General features: G+C 34.1%; 4 protein-coding genes across 9 annotated transcripts; 1 reads left to right on the top strand and 3 right to left on the bottom strand.

Moving 5' to 3' along the window:
* Positions 1–12: 12 nt before the first annotated feature.
* Positions 13–2,880, bottom strand: LOC138938028 (upstream stimulatory factor 2). Of its 3 annotated transcripts, none has more exons than XM_070304722.1 (5): positions 2,508–2,880; positions 2,229–2,296; positions 1,804–2,093; positions 1,551–1,718; positions 13–1,478 (listed from the first exon to the last, which is right to left on the bottom strand). In XM_070304722.1, the coding sequence occupies exons 1-5, from the start codon at positions 2,546–2,548 to the stop codon at positions 1,254–1,256; spliced, it is 792 nt and encodes a 263-aa protein (XP_070160823.1). In that variant the 5' UTR covers positions 2,549–2,880; the 3' UTR covers positions 13–1,253. The 3 variants fall into 3 exon arrangements, with proteins under 3 accessions (XP_070160823.1, XP_070160824.1, XP_070160825.1); XM_070304723.1 differs by having other exon boundaries at positions 2,410–2,875; XM_070304724.1 differs by having other exon boundaries at positions 2,364–2,875.
* A 1,211-nt stretch (positions 2,881–4,091) lies between these two features.
* On the top strand, positions 4,092–5,369 carry San (Probable N-acetyltransferase san). Its single transcript, XM_070304936.1, has 4 exons — positions 4,092–4,195; positions 4,429–4,585; positions 4,869–5,035; positions 5,121–5,369. Exons 1-4 carry the CDS (start codon positions 4,188–4,190, stop codon positions 5,290–5,292), a joined length of 504 nt encoding a protein of 167 aa, XP_070161037.1. The 5' UTR covers positions 4,092–4,187; the 3' UTR covers positions 5,293–5,369.
* Positions 5,370–6,353: 984 nt separating this feature from the next.
* Positions 6,354–12,106, bottom strand: Hsl (hormone-sensitive lipase). Of its 4 annotated transcripts, none has more exons than XM_070304932.1 (11): positions 11,927–12,106; positions 9,728–10,170; positions 9,444–9,645; positions 9,167–9,380; positions 8,762–8,940; positions 8,329–8,611; positions 7,997–8,219; positions 7,623–7,801; positions 7,194–7,513; positions 6,948–7,073; positions 6,354–6,865 (listed from the first exon to the last, which is right to left on the bottom strand). In XM_070304932.1, the coding sequence occupies exons 1-11, from the start codon at positions 12,089–12,091 to the stop codon at positions 6,797–6,799; spliced, it is 2,403 nt and encodes an 800-aa protein (XP_070161033.1). In that variant the 5' UTR covers positions 12,092–12,106; the 3' UTR covers positions 6,354–6,796. The 4 variants fall into 4 exon arrangements, with proteins under 4 accessions (XP_070161033.1, XP_070161034.1, XP_070161036.1 ...); XM_070304933.1 differs by having other exon boundaries at positions 6,356–6,865; positions 9,728–10,099; positions 11,927–12,023; XM_070304935.1 differs by lacking the exon at positions 11,927–12,106 and adding an exon at positions 10,434–10,690 and having other exon boundaries at positions 6,356–6,865; positions 9,728–10,099.
* Positions 12,107–13,726: 1,620 nt separating this feature from the next.
* On the bottom strand, positions 13,727–23,680 carry Appl (amyloid-beta-like protein). The gene is made up of 10 exons (XM_070305145.1): positions 23,593–23,680; positions 20,012–20,237; positions 19,569–19,779; positions 19,129–19,311; positions 18,578–18,649; positions 18,311–18,501; positions 18,014–18,174; positions 17,719–17,945; positions 17,352–17,498; positions 13,727–17,161 (listed from the first exon to the last, which is right to left on the bottom strand). The coding sequence occupies exons 2-10, from the start codon at positions 20,230–20,232 to the stop codon at positions 17,051–17,053; spliced, it is 1,524 nt and encodes a 507-aa protein (XP_070161246.1). The 5' UTR covers positions 20,233–20,237; positions 23,593–23,680; the 3' UTR covers positions 13,727–17,050.
* Positions 23,681–23,738: the final 58 nt, after the last annotated feature.

Here is a 23,738-nt window from a genome sequence, read left to right on the forward strand (position 1 = left end):
TTTTTCAATAGACTTCGCGTTTTAATAATAATAATTATATAACAATAAAACCCCGCGGTATGTACATCAACGATATATTACATTCTGAAATCTAACGCTTAGTAAATTAATTCAGATGCACCTTTTTTTATAAAATTGCCTTGTATTAAAAAAAATATGTTATTGCCATATACAATTTTATGCATATGTACACATATATGTGTAACTACACTTGTATGTGTATAATTGATCTATTTTACAATTTGAGTCTCCTGATTTATCCTACGAAATATTCTATCCTAAAATTATATGAAAACAGTATTAAAAATAAAAAATATGTAACGAACTTTGCACAATCATTCATTTGTCATATCTGTGAATTCTTTATATATATATATATGAATCAAAACAAAATTGTCTTTCTGCACTACAATTTCGAATCATAGTTTCGAAAAAAAAAAAGATGATTCATGTCAATGTTTTGATATTCACAGCCACGATATTTCAACGTATGCTAGTTATATATTGACATGTTAAGTCTATATATGATATTTCTATGTTTACTTATAGACAAATCTTCCACATAATAGTCATAACTACACAGGTGTAACAATCTTATGATTTCTATCATTTAATATCATCATTAAACAAAATGTATATAGAAATATATCTCCAAAAATCTGAGAAAAATCTCTAATTTAATATATCATATTAAATATATAGCATTCTATATATAATTTACTTGATATGAATAAATTGATTTTCCAATAATATTTTCATGTAATATAAAAAGTAATTATACATACAATATTATCTACATTACATCTTGTGCAGCATACTATAATGAAATAATTATATATATATAATATAACGAACATTATTCTTCCTTGTTTTATTAAAATTTCAGATTGTATTAAAATACATAAAATGCATGCTGATTTTCACAAATCTTTTCTGTAACCAGAAATTTTTGCGAACTATTCTACAAACTCAAAATTTTGTTTTATTTACCGACTAGAAATTGATGCTACTGTTAATAAATTATTAGATTAATCCATAGATTAAGATAGTAGAATGTTGATATGAAATCATAAATGTGCAGTTATGACTATACAACTAGAAACTTCAATTTTGATTTTGGGCAATAAAATTAAAATACCTTATTAAGTGCACAGTTACTAAAGAAGAAAATAGAAAATTAGATCTTTTGTATACAAGACAATTCATAAGATCCTAGTATTTACAGAAAGAAACCAACTTACAAAAAAGGAAGCTTAAGGACTCAAATGTATAACATCAATACTAGTAGCCGATGTGGGGGACGATATTTGCGTTCTGAGTTGAAGATTCTCGCGTTTTAATTGAGTGACTAATTGTTTCAGTGTTGTGATCTCTTGTCGTAATTTCTCATTATCTCGCAGACATTGACCCAGATTTTGATTAGCTACGCGCAGTTCCCCTATGTATTCGCAGGCCTTTGCCAGAATACCTCCTTTGCTCTATTACCAACAAACAATGACAAATATTGTTTTATAATAATTATATATTAAAACTTTCACTTGTTCATTTACCTGAGTTTCATAGTTGGTTTTTCCTTCTCCACTACTGCCGCTGCCAGCAGTGTTAGTACTAGCATTACAATCAGGAATGATTTTACCTAATTTTGTAATCCAATTGTTTATTTTATCTCTACGTCGACGTTCGACTTCGTTATGTGTCGCTCTCCGTCTATCGTCTCTCTAAGAGAAAAGAACGAAAGAAAAAAATTTAATTTATACATATTATTTTGATTAAAATAACAATGCATATTGCATTAAAATAAACCTTCTTCAAGCCATTAGTGCAATTTCTTGGGGTTTCTATTTGTAGCGTAGTTGCTCTTGGCACCAATGATCTTGATGCTTGCGCTGTGGTAAAGACATCATTGGCATTTCCAATAACATAAAATTGTCCATTTATGGGTGATGTTAAGACCTGTACAGTATTATTCCCTGATTGTGTCACAGGTAGCTCTATTTCGTTGGTTGGTTGTATGGCTGTTGTGCCATTCACTTGGACAACTCGGTACGCTAAGGCTTCTTGATAACGCATTTCATCCTCTCCAATAGGCTCTCCTATTAGAAATATAGAATATATATCTATGAAAATTGATTCTTAACAACAATACAAAATGATAAGTCGTGCTAAATCGAAATATCAATGATGATATGTGTGTTTAAGATTTTTCTCTAGCTACAGCATGTTTTTACCTTCGCAATCCACAATCTCTGCTTCTTCTATAACGATCCCCGTGCCACCACCATCATCCTTCACGACGCTGAAAAATTAAATAACGTTTTAATATTGTCTCATCTTAATCGACTTACATGCGCTATGCATATTACTTCGACGACTATGTGTATCGGTCCTACGACGTAAATAAGTGCGTACTGTGCACGAAGTGATGATGACCTTGGGGAGACCTCGGGCGAGACGGAAGGGATAGGTGTTCGTGATATCGGACGGTCGATATTTAACGTAAACACTACCTGACATCCTGCTGTTCGAGCTGCTGTTCCAAGATGTCCATCCCTCGTCACCAGAAAAAAAAAAAACGTTTGAATTTGTCAAAATTCACGTGAGCTGGTCACGGGACACCGCAACGAGGTCATGTGGTGCATAAGATGGCGGCGCGCGTCACACGTGCCATCTAACGTCACACCAACTGCATGACGTCGTGTTACACGTTACACGTCGAACGTTAATTGTGGGTTAATTACAAAAGCTTGACACAAAACAATAACTTTTCTTTCGAACACAAAAAACAGGCCGATTATTTTCCGTAATTTTTCTTTGAATATTATTTCGGCCTTTAAATTGGCCTTTATACATCGCAATTTTAGAAAACTTGCAGTTAAAGATGCCACAAAAAAGAAGCTTATAGGTTTATATTAATTTTCCAACAAATTACATTATATATATATTGTGTAGTTGTAACACATTAAAATATATTAAATTGGCTCTTTTATACAATTTTAATTGCAAAATTCTCAGAATTGTAATGTAATAGAGCAATTCGTAGATCAAGATTATAGGATCACAAAAGCTTTTTCGTATCTTTTTTTGTGTATGCGTGTTTTTTTTTTGTTGAACCACACATCATAAAGAAATATATGGATAGAAAAACTTATTTGCAGTCTCGCGCATTTTTTTCATTTTCTCGTTTATTTATATTTGCGACTGGGTGATATATTATATATTATTATTTGAAATTTACTTATTCTGTAGTGTATATATAGGAATGTTTTAATTTTTACTTATTGTTTATTATTTATTATTATTTATTATCGCACATATATTTATATAAATATTATGGGATTGTATAATATTCAAATATTATCGGCGTAAAGCGTAAATAAAAGGGACGTCACGTTCCAATTTCTTCCAATAGAATCGTTCGTTCTCTATTCGAGGCATTCGTGATTTTAAGAGCAAATTCAATAAATATCTAATTTACATATATCTCGTTATGTTTTCGTTCGGAATTTCGCGTAGAAATGTCATGGACGTAAATTATTGACAGATATCGTGCACTTATTCCCTTATTCCTCTTTGTGCGAAGAAGAAAAGCGTATAAAAAGACATATCATAATTGACTTTGTAAAATGTACTTTTTGAATTACGAGGTTATCAGAATAGCTATTAGATATTCTGAATAACTTGGAATGTCTCTCTCGAGGAATAATGGAAAAGGGGCAAACGGGGAGGATTTGTCCTTGATGGCGTAGGTGTGAAACTCAGGCGATATAGCTGCTGAATAATTAATAATGTATTTCATCCTCAGCTGTGGATAGCTATTTCTGTCATTCGGCTACACACAATAACTTGGTTTTAGAAATAACGCGATTTTACAAATAACACCGATTCTCTTATTATCGTCGTCAGACAAAGACTGACACAGAACACAGACTGCTCCTGATCCCTGATGCCAGACAGTGATGTCAGATCGGTGATCGGGGTTGATCGGAGTCCTTATATCTTGCTCGGTTCATACGCCCCTCCGCCTCCGCCCACCGCGCTGCCAGCGCCACAACCGCCAATCACGCGCAGTGTTACTATGCGCGTCACTACACTACGGAGATGCGTACGCACGCATCGAATGGCGCCAAAGTCAGACGTAACCTTACAACTTCCTCTAAGATCGTGGAATCTTCCCGGTGCTTATTAAAATGACCAGGTAAGAGTAAGAAAACTTTCGAAGGTTATGCCTATTCGCGCAGACTTTTCTGTACACGTGTGTACGTGATTGTTAATTTTTACGTTCACCGAATTGCTCGTCGATGTTTCTGAACGAAAATACATTTAAATAAAAATATTTGCAATCGCGATCTTTTCTTTTACGATAATTTGGTTGATCTTTTACACCATCCGCCGCCTTCCATCTCTCATCGGGTATTTAATATATTACAGGTCGAAAATAGAATTAGGCGACGTGACACCGCACAACATAAAGCAGCTGAAATTGCTCAATCAAGTCGTGTTCCCGGTCTCATATAACGAAAAGTTTTATAAGGATGTACTGGAAGCGGGAGAACTTGCCAAACTAGCATATTACAATGACATAGTGGTATTTGAAATGATTTTTCTCTAGTATAGCAGTCTTTAAATTGTACTCCATGATTATTATGATCTAAATAATTTAATATCTATGACTTCGTAGAAATTCATACGAATGAAATCACAAAAAAAAGACTCGCTATTATTATATTGATGGTTTATTTAAAGTATTACGCTCATAAGAAGAAATTGCTTTTTCTTTGCGACTAAAAAACTTTGAGAATCAATGATTTAATATTAAACTTTGATTTAAACAGAATATGAGCTTGTTTTAATTCATATTTGATTTTCAGGTTGGAGCAGTTTGCTGCCGTGTAGATACTTCAGAAAATTCTAGGCGTTTGTATATAATGACATTGGGTTGTCTTTACCCTTACAGAAGATTAGGAATTGGCACTGTTATGGTCCAACATGTTTTAAATTATGTTAACAAGGATGGCAATTTTGATTCTATCTTTCTGTAAGTATGACCTGCAATATTTTTATTTGTAATGTACAATTTTAAAAAAAGCATGCTCTTATATTACTCATCCTAATATTCGCAGACATGTTCAGATAAGTAACGAAGGCGCGATTGATTTTTATAAGAAATTTGGATTTGAGATTGTCGAAACTAAAGAGCATTATTACAAGAGAATAGAACCAGCGGACGCGCACGTATTGCAAAAGACATTGCGTCCTCGAGCAAATCAAACAAATCATCAAACAGTTAACTAATAAGTGTAGCATTTTTCATTAATTTATCTTATAATTTAAAATTAACATACGTTTCCATGTTCTGTCAATAAAGCCATTTTATATTATATCTGTATTATGAATTGAAGTAATTTCCTTCATTTACATACACATTCGACATTATTAATATCTTTAACACAAAATTGCTCCAAGTTTAGATATATTTGAATCAAATATCTAAATATTCATATATCATAAAATTAGTTATTCAAAAAAATGCAATATTAATATTAATTTTTAAAATATTAAATTTTTATAATTTGATCTTATGGATTTCGAGAATTGTCGAAAATACATTTCTTGATATTTTAATTATTATCTTTTATCTGAATATATTTTCTCTCTCTTAATATTATACAATTTTAAACTGAAAGATTGCAAAATATCAAGAGAATATGATCGAATAAAAAACAACACTTACTGGAATTTTTATAGTTGTAACTCCAAAAATTTCCATATTTTTAACTTTGCTTTCCAGAAATATAAAAACGACAATGTATTAGAAGAATACTTTAGTAGGAAATGACACAAATTAGCATTTCTCAAGTATTGCAATTCTAAAAACTTCATTATTTTATTATTTTCTTTCTTTATGTATTACGAATTATAAGAAAGACTTATCTGAAAAAGAAGCCCAATTGCAATTTTTATACATGTATATCTTTATTGTCCATCGACTCTTTTTTATTTAGACATATTTAAAAATTTGTACATATTTTTTTTCTTAGAAAATTATGACATTAAAATAATTGTATGCATATTGTGAAAATATTTGTACAAAAAAATAAGAAATATTGCATCTTTTGTATTTAATTTACAAATTAAGAATCATTATAAGAAATGAGTAAGATGCATATAAAAAACATGCAAAGAAAATTTTATACAACTTTACGATCCAACAATAATAAACAACATATACAATCTAATATAAAATATTACATAATAACTACTATTATTATGTAATATCTTACATAGATTGATACTATATGTCACTTGTATTACAATGTAACATTTTTCATAACGTAACATACTTTCATATAAAAATGTACTTATAAAACTATGCAACTTTATATATATAAAAAATTAAAATGTATATATAATATTAAATAGTTGTAAAACTGTCTTTATATATACAGGACGTTTTCTTTTCTTTTTTAAGATCTGATCAAATATTAGATGTAAAACATTTTGTATTCTAATTATTTTAGATAATGCTGCTTTCACAATGTGACACAATATACAATAATACATAATAATAATTAAAATAACTACTACATATAGAAAATTGCTAGGGAAAAGCATTATCCATTGTATATCTAAGTCGTGATATATTATAGGATAGTTAAGCCGCTGAAACAATATCGCGAGTACTTGATTACATCTAGACACAATTACATTTGCCATATAAATACAGGTTGCTGTAATATTGAAGTACGTTTTCCGTTTACTCTAGATCAATATATCTTAATAGTGATAATTTTTTATATTATAATTCCAGCAATTCTTTTATTCTTCTGGCCGACAATTCTACGCCCTCCATCGCTTCTTTTGAAACCTACAAACACCAACACCAATGGTATCGATACAGTGATATATCGTGATAATTCACTCATATAAAATAAACAAAAAAGTTTTACATGTAGGAAATTTAAAAATCCGTGTGGCAAATCTGGCAATATATCCAGTGTAACATTGTTGCCAAGCGAGCGTAGCTTCCTCGCAAACATAATCGAATCATCGAGACAAGAATCAAACTCTACCGTCTGAAAGCAAATTATTATATATAAAAGATGTCCTAAAATATTCAATCTTAATAGCGATTAGAATATGCATTTTCATTATCATATATTATCAAAAATTGTAATAAAAGTTCAAACAAGTACCAGTATCTTCAAAGGCGGTATATGGGCTAGGATATCATCTGATGCAAGATGAGGACTTATGAACATATCCTTCGGTATCGTAAATTCCTCCCAATCATTCTTCATATCGAGCTGCCTGACATTCTTATTATTTCTTTCGACGGACCATCTAAAGAGAGACCACGATTTGCCACTTTGTCCTGAAACATTACCATTTCTGCTGTCACTGCCATTTCCCGCAACAGGCGACGATATTGAAGCTGTGCCGGAATTTCTATACATATTTAAAAATCTGCTGACATATTCTCGGGACTCCACCTGCGCTTTCGGATCTTCAATACCTATTGCATTAAAAGATCCTTTCAAAATGCGTATTCAAAAGAGAAGTAGATATATTTTAACGAATAAGATATAATATGAATATTATGGAGCTATTTGATTTGTATGTACCATCGACTTCTGTTAAGCTGACAGAATTTAACGTCGAATCGGATGGTAGAGACACTAATTTTTGCGTGCCGTTTGCGCCGTCTCCGTTTGGACTCAGGGCTAATGCTATAAGATCACTTTCGCTTACTTCGGCAAAAGACTCTGTATCTGATTTGGCGCATTCTTCATTCTCATGGTCTCTGTGGGATAAATTTTATTTGTATGTGCATTGTATTGTATAATCATTTTCATCGTATCTACAATACGATATATAAACGAGAAAGTACACGAATGATTGACATGCATTTTTTTTTAAACTTAAAAAATATATTTCTTATCATATAAAAATACATTGATTAGAAAAAATGCTATAATAATTTTAACTAAAATCTTACTTTGTAGATTTCTTATTATCAGATCCCATATAAGATTTTATGCATCGTATCAGAAATCCAAATGGTAATAACACATCCGTAAGACTGAGCAAACGAGATGGCGATGGCAAGAAATCGATGAATATTGGTGTATAAGCCATAAAAATACCATCTGGTCTTTTTATATTTAACTGCAGACATTTTAAAGTGGCCCCCAAGTTTAAGTTACCTCCCGCTGAATCACCTATTAAAAAATTAATTATAAATTTCCTAAGTTTTTACTGTTTTGAATAATTAGGCCGGCTATTATATACATTACAGGCATATCAAAGATAGATTTACTTTTACCTTACCGACAAATATCACTTTTTCCGCTGTACTCCCGAGTAATGTGCTTGCATGCTTTAATGCCCATGCATAAGTATACAGCACTTCTTCAAGCGCACGTGGATAGGGAGCTTCTGGAGCTAAACTGTAATCTATGCTTAAGATTGGTACTCCGAGCGTCGTAGCCCAATTATGTAGATACATTTCGTGCGATCGCGACGTTTGAGCCACGAATCCGCCACCATGAGAATGAATAATCAGTTTATCGCATAAACCATGTAATTCTCCCTTTATACTCCCAGATCCAACCTTGATGAAGTAGTGTTAACGAAAAATATTATATTACTCACTTTAATTAAATAATTTTAAATCTCTATTTTATAAATTTTATAAATTATACTCCATTAAAATATATATGTATATATATATTATAATCAAATTAATATATATTTTATTTACCATTCCTAGACGTCGTTTGGAACTTAGTAATCTAACACGGATTGGTTTTTTCCCAATATGGCTATTTGGTATCGGAACTGAAATAGTTCCACCATCCAGAGTAGACAGAATTAACTCCTCAGGTGGAATAGATATCAGTTGATTGATGACTAACGAGGGGCTTACTACAGAAAGTATTTCTAGAATATAGATATAATACAGCTTTCATTATTTAAATATTTAAATACAATAAAAAAATAGTTTGAATATCTGAACAGTATCTGTTGTAAATAGATATGTCTTTTTTAAAATGTAAAATATTTATATATATAATATATACCTATGTGTTAAATATATTGTTTCGTGAATAATATTATGAATATTTTAGATTTAATTAATCAATTCTTCTGATTCCTTATTTCTTACCAAGTTCATTCAAGAACCAAAATGCTTGGGTAAAAGAAATATCAGCATATCGAAATATGTTAACAATACGACGTGCTCTCGCTTCAGGGTCAAAGAAATATTTGATGGAATTAGTGCATCGTCCTAGTAGCGTATCATTATTATAATATATTTCGCTATAAGATACCATAGCAAAAGCTACTGTCTTTAATACCCTTTTTAAACTATTACAGAACTGAAAAGGATAATATTTTAGATAAACTTGATCCAACAAATATTATATATTATTCACAAATACCTGAAATCCTATGCATCTACCAAAGAAACAATATTGATTAAAATTTTCTATCCAGTGTAGCATTCCTTGAGTGTCAAAGTTCATTGCGAATAGTGACAGTTTTCCATCGCTCATTACATCCGTACTGCATACGTATAACATTTTTAAATATTGAAAAAATGTTTGTAACGATACCAATAGCTGGGAGCATGCTTCTATTTCCCTGGGAATTAAATGTATATAATCCAAACTGTTATACATTAAATAAACATATGATGTATGCAGTTTTTATGATATACAATTACTTCATATGATGGTTCTTTCGAGAGAATATGGAATCTTTTTGATCATACATCTGTCGACAGACTTGTTCGGAATGTATAATACATTTGTCGACCATCGAGAGGAAACTTCTGTAACCATTTCCCGGAGTCTCCTCATCAAAATCAAAGTGCGACGCGTACTTAGTTATCTCATTGTACAGTGGCTGCAATTCGTCCAACTGTTCCAGGATGACCAGTAACGCGGCCTTGATCCTGACACTGTTCTCGTTGTTATAGGACGTAAAATACTCCACACTAGCACGACACAATTTTCGCAAAGTACTCCATTGCAACGGTTCAAGTTCTTCGAACGGTCTGTCAAAGTCATCGTTGAGCGTTGACATCTGAGCGATCCTGGCGAAGCGTATAGCATTGATTGATGTAAAATTCTCTTTCTCTCTTTCTCTCTTTGTGTGTTGATTTCTCTGTGATTAATTAACTTTAAAATAATTTAACGGGACAAACAGCTGTACCACTGATGTGCATCTTAACTACTGATCGTCTGTTGACTGACAGATTGAATTTTCAAACATGCTGCCACAACAGACTAAAATCTATGTGTGATAACAAATGTAAAATTATATCAATAGAACATTTAACAAGTGCATAATGAATGATTAGTGCATGATTTCGATCAAAATCAGATTAATCTAAAGCGAATATAAGTATGTGCGATGAAATATTATACTTCTCGTTACGACGTGGCCAGAATAAATTCTACAGGAAAAATGCAAGTTCGCGAAGAACAACAACGTTAATTATATATAATTGCACGATTATCCCACTACGATTCTGATACGGTCGGCTTGCTCATAGCATAAAGTAAAAACTACTTGACAAGCGCTGTCACGCTCGCTTTTTGCAATGTGAAATGAGAACGCGGAACGCGTTCCAGTTTCAGAAAAAGTTGTTTACTTGTCTCTCTATCTCTATCTCTCTCTTGCGCTTTCATGTGTCAAAACCTTTGATCATAGACTTCTATTATATATTATACCTAGATTGCTAACACGGTTATATTTCATATATGATGACATGCAAAACAGAGAGAGCAGCTATACATATTATATATTCATATATTATTATATATATTATATATATTATTATATATTTAATATATATATATATATATATATGTCCTGCAATTGTAAATAACTATTCTGTAGGTCTATTTTCTAATTTCTTAATGACGATATTGTTATCATTATGAAATTGTTGCGCAGCTAAAACGTCGGAAAATAGTTGCGCAACGATGTATATGACAATGCGAATAGAGAATTTTTTGTTAAAAGTTATAGATAATAGAGGTATTTATATTAAGGCTTTATGTATATATAACATTGCTGTTAACAATCTAGGTATATGGTATAATATATAGAATTATGTCTGCGGTTTTGATAAAATTTGATGTGCTACATAGATCCATCCCTTGTCAATGAGAAAGCTTAATGAAGATTGATGTATATATTATGTATACATAGATAAAGACGTGATTCATGCAAACGTTTGCGTAAGCTTCTTTATCTTATTTTAACATAGTTGTTAGAGAGAGAGAGAGAAAGAGAGAGAGCTAACAGAGATTATCGCACATGATATGATAATTATTGATGAAGATCTATACAATTTAAATATTTTTATACCAGATGCAAAATACAATATATATAAGAACAGTTTTAAACTTGTTGTACGGTCTCGTCGCAATAATCGTAAATTTAATTAAAAAACTTATTTAGCAAGTTAGTAACTTATTTTTTTTATCTTCAACACATATCTTGACATATATATCTAATATTGATTAAACACAACTTTCAATTCTTGGATATTCTTAAGAAAGATATTAGTTTGTTTGTGTAAAAGTAAAATAATGAGCATACGCGTTTAATAAATACTTAATGAGACAAGTTTCAAGGATAAACTGGAAATATATGAATAATTAAATAAGCTCTTTCTCTCTCTCTCTCTCTATTGTATATCATCTAATTTATAATCGTATAAAATTTCTAATATTCCTCAATATTATAGGCTTTTGTTTATGGTACAAATGAAATATAAATAAAGTGAGAGATCTAGGCAATGGTAGTATATATATGACAGATTATAAAAAAAAAAAAAAAAAACTCACCAAAATTATTATCCGGATTAAAGAAAGAATGTGTGTATGAGATAAAATTGATTTATCATTACCTTGGTACTGTAATGTAGGCTGTAGATACAACGCACATGCACGTTTTGTTTTGCTATTCCCGATGTGCGTAGAGCCTTAATTGGATGCAGATGATAACTGTTTCGATTCTTGATTAAATCATTTATGCATGCATATACAATATAATAGACTTTCGTCTCGCGCATGATACATGCGCATCATGCGATGCAAAGTTCTGATTCAAAATGATCTGTCACTTTTGTGAGCGTCATGACTAGATAAAAAATTGCATATTAAATTAATATTATACTTTAATGTAATAATATAACATTGCGATAATATAAATAATATTATGTGCAATATTAATATTTTAATATTTTATATCCCGGGAAGATATATACGAGTATTTAGCTACTAGTTTTTTTTGGAGAGAATCGTTATCAACAGACACTGTTTTAACATTCAATTCATTTTTTATTTCAACCTAGAACGCGAGATTGTCACGAGACAATTGTAATGAGACGCACGGTCGAGATTCTTTATAATTTATTTTTATTGATAAGTAAAATTACATTTATCCACAAACACAATACGTTCTTTTCAATGGGGTGTAATAATGCGTTAAAACTTGTGAGCGGCGAGGAGAAACACCTGCGAAGGAGAAAGAGGGACGAGGAGAATTTGTTTCTTTAGTCTTTCGACACTGGGCCTTGTATTTTTCGTGAACAACGGCGAATCACGGCATTTTTTCAATCGCAATTATTAGTAAAATAAAAGAGAAGAATTTTGAAGACTTTAGTATCAAAAATTACGGAATTTATAATATATAAGTAGTCATATATATAGGTATGAAAAGAAAATCGTATTTGAAATAAGATTTCTTACGAATCATATAGAATCGCCTCACACTCTTGAGCCTTTTAATCCCTATACGTACAAAATATATGGGTTAATTATCACATGTATTTAAAAGAAATGTATAAAGCCGTTCTTTGTGCGCGAAGTTCTCGATATAATTATGTGATTAAAATTCCAACAATACAAGACAAATATCTTTCAGGGAATGATTGTTTATAGCAGTCGCAATTTATAATTGCCACAATTAATTTGTTTGCATCGTTTCCGCTACGAAGATTGCCATTGTTCACAGAAGAGAAAAATCTCTTTTGCGTGCATAATTATTAGTAGTATTCTTCAGAATTCAAATTTTCATTGCTATAAAAAAGAAAACATTTTTTTTAAGAGCAATTGGGATTATCTTTGCGCCATACATAGATAAATTTTCATCATATCTACATTATATTTATATGTAGATAATACGACGCGTATTATTAAGCCTTTTACATAAGAGATGAAACGAATGTCACGATAATGTAACAGACTTTGTTATACGATAAATTATTTCTTGCAATGCGCGGAAGCAGAATGAGTTTACATAATTCGCGCTGCTCGATAATTATTAAAACACGATAGAATGACGGCGAGGAGATACCGAAAAAATTGTAAAAATAAAGTCTAGTGTTTTATAGTCTCATTATTATACTCTTTCTCCATCTCTGGACTTGCTCTGGACTGCGGCTTGAAGGACGTATATTTTTCTTCTTCTTCTTCTTCTCCTTTTCCTCACATCTCACATGGCTTTTAAGCTAAGTTCAGTTACCTCGATATAATATATATATATGTATATATATATATATATATATATATATATATATATATATATATATATATATATACACTTATTACCTCTTTACAAAAATCAATTCTTAAACTTCTATATACGGAGATGGCCCGATGCAAATTCACAGTATCTTGAAGCGCACACTTTTTTTTTCTCCATCTTTCTCTTTCCTTTCCCGCCACAACCGAATCACCGAAACATGATATGCTCCGACTACTGGCTAATACTGATACCACTCCGATATCTTCTACGAAAGTCATCGGAGAGAATATTGGACCGTTGTTGCTTATGGCGTAATATCCTCGGGTCGGCAGGTCTCGAGATTTACATACTTATATACGCGAGATACAATGTGCCAAATCTTGCTGCTTGCTTTGCGCTCAATCGCGTTGAATTTGACGAACGATATATGTATACGCGACCAAATCAGTCTCGATACCGGCCAATCGCAAACTATCTTTCTGTGCGAGAGCAGAGGCTCTAGCCTTGTGCGAGACTCTTAGAAAAATAATAAGTACAATCGTTTTTAAGGAAGGTCTTCAGCATCTGTGAATCCGTATCAAGGTCAGGTTCTTTTATATGCGATGTTGTCAATGTGTTGTTTAACGACTATATACGCGCTATAGGTACATAAGATTTAATTTAATATGTATACATGTATATGCATGTGTATATTTTCATATATATATTTTTGTATATATATATATATATATATATATATTATTCATACGTCGCACACACACACACACACACACATATACATATATAATCGATATTTTATATCATTATTGTTAACGCATTGATGCTATCTGTTGTTATTCATATAGTCATAGTACATTCACTGGTATAATTGCTATCGTCTTATGATATATCTAAAATAATATTTTTAACATTCAGCGATGTGTGTTGTTTATGTGTGTGTCCGTGTCTAGCATCTTGTCGATTATACACACTCTTTTTCACCGGAGTTGCGTGAAGACAAACGGTCGCTATGTGTGCACGTGATTCGCGTTAGATAGATAGGAGAAAGGCAGCTGCTTCACAAGTGCGCTTAGGAATATAATATCTAAAGGATTTCTTTTTTTTTTTAATCGCCCTCTGATCGCGAGCGATTATCGTATGTGTCGTGCGACACAATCGTAGTAAAGTGAGCGCAATTGAAGGAGAGGATTATCTTAGCACGTAATCGGGAATGTATGTACTTATGCATGGACATTCGTGTGGGGTATTTCACATAAGAATACAGAATACAGAACGCGACTTTTAATTGCTATTTACCAAGATAATAGTAACCATCGCGCGCCGTCGAGCTGAATCCGTCCCTTATATTATTGAATATATCGAGATTACGTCGGGGCGATCGACTGACCCGAATATCTCAAAGTACAATACGGTACAATAACGATAACTATGCTTACGCTCTTATCGTGCCCCCGCCATAGGATAGACGTCATAAAGACGACTAAAAAGAAAAAAAAAAAACGTTCTAATCTCTTAGACGTTTAAAAATACATCGCAATCTTTCATCGACTACGTAGAGATATCTTAATCTCTCAGACATCGTAAAGACGTCGTGACTTTTTATTACGTGTTTTTTAGATATCTTTAAGACTTCTGTGGTGTGTGTGTGTGTGATTACATGTTACCACATTACCACAACCACTAATGGACGGTAATGGCTCTGTAGATTGTGGCAGCGCGTCTGCGTGCGCCGGCGTTGAATGTACCGTATCGTATCGCAAGCTCTTTTTTACCAAATAAGTTCGACGAAAGCGCGTAATTATCTAACGTGGTTTCGAGATGAAAAAAAAAATCAAGAACTGTATGTGTTTTCTTCTCCCCACGCGACCCTGGCGCTAAAGTGCGGGCTACTACCATTTTTTTTTTTTTCGTTTGACCATATACAAATATATAAGCATTAAACGTGTAATATATATTATATCATCATCGTCGTCTCGCGCGTCGTATATAATTAGTAATATATCCTAAGATAGTTATTGTATTAACGATCTTTTTTCCCTTTTTTTTTCTCCCGAGAACGCAAAACGCGGAAACGAAAGAGAAACGCTTACCTCAACAGCTGCCACACTCTTTTTCTTTTTCGACCTAACATAGTCAGAGGTACTAATGCCACTCGAAAATGATCTCCGGTTGAACTGTTCCTCTTATTCAGCAGCATCGACATGATCTGTCCGATGCGACGATCGTCGTTTCTCGTCGGCGAGATCGAACAAAGCTGCCGAACATTCTCCATGCTAGCGTTCTCAGCACCTCGACAAAACAATGGGTTTTCGCGTGGAATGATAGAATACTTGCTTCCTCATCATCGCCATTAACTTCGAGATATACGTCAATGATACTTAAGTTTCTTACATCTTAAGGTTCTTTACCATCTAAAAGTAGACGTTAAGTACTGAAAAAGATCACCGAGATAAAACGAGGCAGTGGGAATCGAACGGAGACGGAGAGAATAAAACAGCTGCATCACGAAGATAAGAGTGAAATGTGCAACGATAACATGAGGCGTATGTTCTGATATTTTAAGAGTGCCGCGTAATTCGCTCGCGCTTGATTATTTTAGCATAACGTTAATGATTACGCGATTAATCGGAGTATTTACGTCTATATGCTGCTCCCAGTAACAAGCTACTACAAACGCTATCGCTTTTTTTCGTGTAGTGCTTAAGCTGCGTTATGTTTTATTGCCATTTTGATTATCTCCGAAAATATCAGAACCTAAAAATACAGCAAAGAGCGCAACGACAACGCGTTTACCGGCGTTTACATTGTCCGTGTAAACGCACGTTCTATCGTCATTCGAACGTTCGTCCCCAAGGAATGAGAGTGATCAGTTACGATCAACATCGATCCGCGGAGCTTCCAATTCGAGTGCACAACGTGTAGAGGCGAAGGAACATCGAGGTAAGTCTAAAAATGACGTTTTCTACTTTTACACAACACGAGCGCTCCTTCCTGCGTTTTTATACCGACATGTATATGACAACATAACGTGAAAACAATATGTGCATGAGATACTTCCGAAGATAGCGTGTAACATTCGTGTTCGTATGGCACATAAGTGTAAATTCTACGTCATTTTATCTCCCGTAGAATCCGTTTCGTTCCCATCCAGCGTGTATCCCTGCTACAAACTTTATTTTACAGATATTGTCAATTCTTTGCGAAAATCGATTTACACCGCGACGTGAAGCCGGGGTATGTAACAAGTGGACGCGAAATACGCGCGATGTCTCGTCGCAAGCGCGATCTGCCGATTAAGAAACGCGTTTTCTGAATTAGCGCATCTCCGGGAAGTATACATGTTCCGGATCTTCGGAAGAATCTCGCGGGGAGTTAGAGATATACATATTATTTATATATCTTACTCTAACAAAATACTATGAGATTCTTGAAGGAAATACGCGAGAACGAATACGCGATTGCGACCAGCTTTAGAAATGAAAACTGTGAGGCGACAGCCGAATTATTCCTTCACCTCGAAGTATTTGTATGTAGGATTCTCGTAACCGTTGATCTGCATATTCGCGACGTGCCGTTCTTCCGGCGTAGCTGCTTGATCGACTTCAATGAAACCCTAAATCAGGAAAATCAGGAAACATCACCCGTATCGCATTATGACACGATAATTGACACGCTACTAATATATAATTATAATTATTTTTCTTATACAATACATTATACGTGACATTATATTATACACCTTACATTATAATTGATATGATTCCTGCAATGATACTGATATATCTTTTAACATAACAACATACCTGGCTATGGGGACTTCTCGCACTGCGTCTCTTAAATACTGCGACACCCACAACTGCAGCCGCCATAAGTGCTATGCCAGCGAATGCGAGTGTGAAATAGACGGATCGACTTTCTCTGTGGTACATCTCTCGCCTTACAGAGTATCCCTGCAAAAGTAATAGATTTTGTCGATTGTAACGACAAGAAATTCATAAAGATATTTCTTTTCTATTAAATGTATTATATTATACATTATAAATATATACCATATTATTTAATATATCTATAAAATTTAATTGATAAATAATAAATATATATATATAATGAATTTTTAAACAATGATAATTATATTGTTTTAGATTTTATAGTTGCAATAAATTCTCTTACTGGTTCAGAATGAGAGACATCATGAGTCATGCTGTGAGCTGCTCTGACTATTCCCTCATTATGCATGGCAGCGACCGCGACGGTTTGCTCTGACTGCTGAGGAATATCCTTGGTATCAATTGCCGAGTCGTTTTCTTCATGTTGTTCCTGCTCTGTGCGCAGCTCGCCGCGTTCCGCCTTACGTTGCTCTTTGCGCGCCCGTTCCAGTTGCTTCTGATGTTCCTTCTCTGTGTAAAGTAAAGCAAAACACGTTCGTTTGTAGAAATGTGATAGCTCGATAATTCATCATAAATACCTTGCTGCTTGCTGGCAACATCAGCCTGGTACTTGTCTAGAATGGCTGCCTCTGCTTCCCGCGTCATCGCCAACAGCAATCCCGGAGTTTCATCTTTACTCCTGAGGGCCAAAACGTAATCGTCCATGAGACGGCCGATCTTCGCGCTTAGATCTGGATATCTGAACATAAGAAAAGAAAAAATGAATCTAACGTTTTTGCGGCCGCGGTTTTCAGTTCGTATGCAAATCGTATCGCGCGATCCGAGTGTTTAACGTACGTTCGGGACAAAACTATAGAATAAAATATACACGTTACCGTTCCAACATCAAGAGGCTTTGATTGGTAATCCTATCGATTTCCGCCAGATGTTCCAAAGTTGCCGGTTTCTCTCGTTGCGCTTGTTCTAAGCTGCTGTCGAGAAGATGCTTGTAATGAGCGATTGTATGGTGCCTGTCTTTGTGAAGGGCTCTGAGTAACTTTTGCAAGCATTTTTGAATGCGGTGCATCTATAAAGACATACACACCAAATATAAGACAGGTAAAAAATATTCTTTGCGTAAAAGTTAGAGCGCAGAAACTTACATTCGGTGGCGTTTCGTTAAGTGCCGCCGTATAACATGCCATGGCTTCCTCGTTTCTCTGTTTAACAGCCTCCTAAAAAAAAATATATATATATATATATATATAGAATTTAATTTTCATTTGTAAACTTATTATTATTATTCACTTGCCATCGTTCAAAGAATAAATAACAATTACGATAAGATTTTGGGCAATAATAATTATTATATATAGATCTATCTTTGTTTAATATTTTTTACATTTTTATATGAATCATAATATGCTCTCTCATGTGAAGAAAAGATATTAAACTATTACGCGTTTTTGTCATTTATTAAAAAATGAGTAATAATAAGAGATAATAATACCATTGATTACTTATAAAACTAGATTTTTATCTTCATTTAAATTCTTTAAATATATGCACAAATAATTTAATTTGAATATAATGTAAATTCAATTTTAAAAATTTTATTAAAATTGATTAAGTATCTTGTTGCCATAATTTGAAATATTTCAAATGCAATAATGCCGAATACATTCATGATTCGTATCGTATAATCTTCACGTACTTGTACTCTCTGTTGATGCATCGCGCTTAACTGATGCTTTTCCGCGGCGCCACTCTCCTCGAGCGCGGCGACTGTCTCTTGAAATCGCGCCGTCATCCAACGCTTGAAAGCATCAGCGGCGACGGGATCGTGGGCCCTGATGTCCTGATATCTCTCCTCGAGGTCACTCCAATCCTTCATCACCTGAAAGCGTTGTAGCACAAAGATTTCGACACCCATGTCCCGCGCCATAAAATTTCCTTTTTCCAACTATACGATTTGTATTTCTCTTATTTCGTTTCTTTCGAATACAAATTTCAATATTTCTGCTTAATCTAATTGATTATACTCTGCGTTTGCTTTCTCCATTCTATATCGGTTAAGATATGATGCAGTATAGTGGTACCAGATGTACACTAACATTGTCTTACTTTCTCTATTGCAACTAGAATCGAACTTACTTTCGTCACTTTCTCCTTGTGCACCTCCTCGAGTCGCATCTGAGCCTGCTTGTAACTCTGATGCTCGGATCGCGGATCGAAGTGCGTCAGATAAGGATCGGGCGTGCCTTGTGGTTGGGATGGCTGCTGCGTGCTTGTGCTGACTGGCAGCGGCATCGCCGTCGCCTCCTGCTTGGCTTTTTCCGTCGTGGAAACGGTCGTTGACGATCGACTAAATTATATTAAGATAAATATATAATAAATAATTTGTCTAATCTTTTTTCTATCTATAAAAAACAATTTCATGTATCATAATAAATTCTTTAAGCTAATTGTAAAGCTATTTAGATTTAATTTTATTTTTAATTATAGAAAGAGAGAGAGCTTCAGTTGACTTCACATTTATTGGAGTATAAAAAATGCACATCTCTCGAAAAGTGAAGATCTGTATTATTTATAACTACCTGGTGGTCGTGTCGTAATCGTCGAGATCGTCGTATTCCTCTTCACTTTCATCCTCATCGGGTTGATCGCTAAGTACGTCGTCGAGATCACCGTCGGAGTTATCCTCGTCCTCAGCGTCTGTGTCCAGATCATCTTCATCGTCGAGATCGTCCTCGTCCTCGTCGAGATCGTCGTCCATGCTCTTCGGAATGGGCAAATCGATCGGTTTTTTCACTTTCATGTTCTCTGCAAGAAAAGAAGTATATTTCCCCCCGATATGCATCTTTACAAATCCGAAAAATTCAATTATTACGTAAATATAAAACAATGCGCATTGATTCTGATATAGATAAATAAATAGGTTTTCCAGCGCGTGTAGCTTGCGCGAAAAACCTATGTAAAGGAAAAAGGGGGAAAAAAAAAAGAAAAACGTAGATTGATTAATACATAATATTATTACGTTCCTCATTGATTATATGAAAATATCTTTCTGCGTTTTTCTCGTGTTTCTTTAACAATACCTAACGAATATAAGGGCGTACATATACATACACACACGCGCGCGCATCCATCGCGTACACATATATACTCGATGCGATAGGTGCAATTATTGGAATTCCTGTCTGCGCGCACATTCCAGTATATCGACTGCCATTGTTTGAATAGTAAATGGACGGGATTGGGCTGGCCGCAGATAGCTCCGCGGAATTCTGGCCCATAATCTAAAATCTAAATCAATGCGCGCACTATTGATACACTGGCAGTGGACTGCCACTTGATTATTTATCGATATTCTCATACTTGGAAAGAACGGGGAATCAATACGATTAGCATGCATCGTAATTTGATAATTTTACAGACATAATTGACGAGCGAATCCCGATTTCCCCACGTAACATAAATATCGAACTGAATATCGAAATAATTTTGATACAAACGGACACTTATATTCTTCGTAAAAGATGGACAGATTAAAAAGATCAATAGAAAAATTTATTCTGTAAAAAATGTAAATTTAAAAATATTTTTGAATTGTTAGTTAATTAAGAACTGGAAATTTATGCGCGATAAAATTCTTGTTAAGCTTTTTGTGAAATATTCATGTGATATATTCTATTAGGATAAAGATAACGAGAAAAGATTGCCCCGCCGATGAAATAGCATGAAATTTGAATGTGTTTTAATGCGTTTATGTTGAAACGCATTTCATTTTCATTCCAATTGCCGGTGTGTGTCGCATCTTTCCAATTTAGAATTTCTAATTTCACCGGGTTACTATGGAGAAGAAGCGGGAGACGCATCTTAGCTAACTAGGTTCTCGAGATGTGTCTCATTCGCCGAGAATAGATACTCTGATGAGACGACTTCTCGACTTCTGCAAAAGCAGACAAAAGTCTCTTCTGACCATATCCACCTGCGTCGTCGTTTTATCCGGGTCACACGATAGATATGCGGTAACTGCGAGCGTTGGCAGTTTTCCGGAGGTTGCCTTATGTCACGATTGTTCGTCATAGAGAGTTATAGATACCTCGCGAGAATGGTTTATTCGGAATCGATCGAACAGAAAAGGATACAGAAATGACAGAAATTCAAAGCTATCACACACACAATGCCGATATAATAAATATATTATTAAATAGGTATATAAAAGACGTAGCATTGTATTATATATTTTTAAAGTAAAATTAAGAATTTTTTTTCAAAATGAAATTTATTTATTTTCAATAATAAATTTTTTCATATCTATTTTATTGTATTTGTATAAATTGAGCATTATTACTAATTATACGTCTCTATAAAGTATCTTTAATCATAATCGCATTTGGAGTGGAGGAAGCCATCTGAAATTGGATCTTTTGTCGGAAATTAAAATGTACAAATGTCAAAATATAAAAATACCTCTTTCGAATTAAAATTTAAGAAAAGTTTAAGGCACATTTTAAAAAATAATTTTTATGGCAATTTGAATTTTTAATTTCTCGACTTTAATAAACTCGATTAATCGTAATTTATCTTAAGTCGAAACGTTATTAAAATATCAAATGTATCATAAGATTTCCAAAATTGCTTCAATGAAAAGATATGATTTGAGTATTCCATAAAAAAAGATGGAAAAATCTCATGTTCCGTTCGTCAAGTATATCTATTACCGAGCACTCTGTACGACCAATGTCCATTTCCCTGAACTTAATATGTTATTGTTAGCTTTATTTAGTATAGTTCCATTTTTCATTCTCCGACCGACATGTGTCTCATCCCAGACTTACATTACCTATCCTGAAAATAATGGAGTATTCATTCAAGCAGGCGCACATAGCGGACAAAACGGACAGCCCTGTGCGTGTTAATCGAGCCTATTATATGTCACGTATAGGAAAGAAAAGTTGCGCAGCGATGCCGAAAGCTACGGCGTGTTACGTTGCGCAGTCGTCGGGAACGTCGGTGGCGAACATTATTGATTGCACGAGAGAGAGAAGACAAGAGAGCTTGTGACGAGGGAAAGGGAGAGGGAGGAGAAAAAGAGAGAGAGAGAGAGAGAGAGAGAGAGAGAGAGAGAGAGAGAGAGAGAGAGCTTGCGGAGAGTGGTTCGAGCCAGCCAGGGTGTTGGAAGGAGACGAGGAAAGAAGCGAAGTAGGTGGTACCCCTCGTTTAATACACTCTCTTTGCACCCTCCTATAGTCGTTCTCTCTTTTTGTTCTTTGTGACAGTCGATTGAAAACGAACAGCCGCGTATTTTTACCGTGCAATAAATACGGCGCGAATTCGTCGTAAATATTCATGCCTCCCCGATTCCTCTCTTTCGATATGCTTTTTGATTAGACACGCGTTCCATTAAACGCGTTCTGCTATACAAAATGAAATAACAGAAAGACGAAACAATAATACGATATTATAACATCGCATTAAAGTAAAAACTGTATAATACAAGACTTCATAGAAAAAAAAAACGTACGGGTTTAATATTATCAAGGTAAATAAATGACAAATGCAAGTGAGAAAATCAATGAGTTTTGTATAATGAATTTATCCAATGTTGCGCTCCGATTATTCAACGTCTCATTGTAGTTTTGTTACAATCTTACCCCGAACAAAATAAAGCCAAAAATAATTTCTTCCTCAAGTTCAATAAAAACTTGTAAGTTTCAACTCGTGAAATTATTTGTGCTTAAAAATACTATAATGACAAACTATATACAGTTGGATTTTGTCATATTAAGAGTCCAATATATTTAATAGATATATCGCTAGATTTGCGAAAGTTAAATCTCAAAGTAAGAAATCGCCGCAAATATTCTCGCTTTACGGTAAAATGACCTCTCGCCAAGAAGATGCCCGAGCTCGCGTCTGGAAAGGATATCGTGAGATGCAGACGCAGCGAAACGTTCGCATCGATGGAATATGCATGAAGATGAAGCCGGGCGGGATCTTCGCACGCTGAGAATATGCTATAATTATTCGTTTTCCTCGAAAGCTCGCGAAAGCGACTTCTCGCGCCGTATCTTCGCTTATCCCTAACGACTCGCTGCGTCTCTCGCGCGCGCAAAACGCGAGGTATGAATGAACGAATGAAAAATATGAGTGATAAAGCAGGCGTACGTACGTTACGTACCTTTCAGGTGTTTCGGGCAGCATACAAATTCCACACCGGAGAATAGGGATATACCGCAAGGCAGCAACATCGCGAAGCTACGCAGATTCATGTTTCGCTCCCGACAAGTCTCCGCCGCCGTGGTGTTCCAACTGTAA

This window comes from Polyergus mexicanus, unplaced genomic scaffold (genome assembly GCF_030449975.1).
Source record: "Polyergus mexicanus isolate NDT 795.1 unplaced genomic scaffold, iyPolMexi1.0 SCAF_12, whole genome shotgun sequence".
In the NCBI taxonomy this organism is placed as follows: Eukaryota; Metazoa; Arthropoda; class Insecta; order Hymenoptera; family Formicidae; genus Polyergus; species Polyergus mexicanus.

Bases quoted from the DNA above. Each gene is read 5' to 3' on its own strand.
- LOC138938028 (XM_070304722.1), bottom strand. From the start codon at position 2,548: ATGGACATCTTGGAACAGCAGCTCGAACAGCAGGATGTCAG. The intron at 2,297-2,507 runs GTAGTGTTTACG...TTAATTTTTCAG, and splicing joins CTCGAACAGCAGGATGTCAG to CGTCGTGAAGGATGATGGTG. The intron at 1,479-1,550 runs GTAAATGAACAA...TGTTGGTAATAG, and splicing joins AAACCAACTATGAAACTCAG to AGCAAAGGAGGTATTCTGGC.
- San (XM_070304936.1), top strand. The intron at 4,586-4,868 runs GTATTTGAAATG...TTTGATTTTCAG, and splicing joins CATATTACAATGACATAGTG to GTTGGAGCAGTTTGCTGCCG. The intron at 5,036-5,120 runs GTAAGTATGACC...TAATATTCGCAG, and splicing joins AATTTTGATTCTATCTTTCT to ACATGTTCAGATAAGTAACG.
- Hsl (XM_070304932.1), bottom strand. From the start codon at position 12,091: ATGCGCGAGACGAAAGTCTATTATATTGTATATGCATGCATAAATGAT. The intron at 8,612-8,761 runs GTAAATAAAATA...TACTTCATCAAG, and splicing joins CCAAACGACGTCTAGGAATG to GTTGGATCTGGGAGTATAAA. The intron at 7,074-7,193 runs GTACTTGTTTGA...ATTTGCTTTCAG, and splicing joins TACCGCCTTTGAAGATACTG to ACGGTAGAGTTTGATTCTTG.
- Appl (XM_070305145.1), bottom strand. From the start codon at position 20,232: ATGAAAGTGAAAAAACCGATCGATTTGCCCATTCCGAAGAGCATGGAC. The intron at 17,946-18,013 runs GTATTTATGATG...TACTTTACACAG, and splicing joins TGTTGCCAGCAAGCAGCAAG to AGAAGGAACATCAGAAGCAA. The intron at 17,499-17,718 runs GTAAGAGAATTT...TTACTTTTGCAG, and splicing joins ATGTCTCTCATTCTGAACCA to GGATACTCTGTAAGGCGAGA.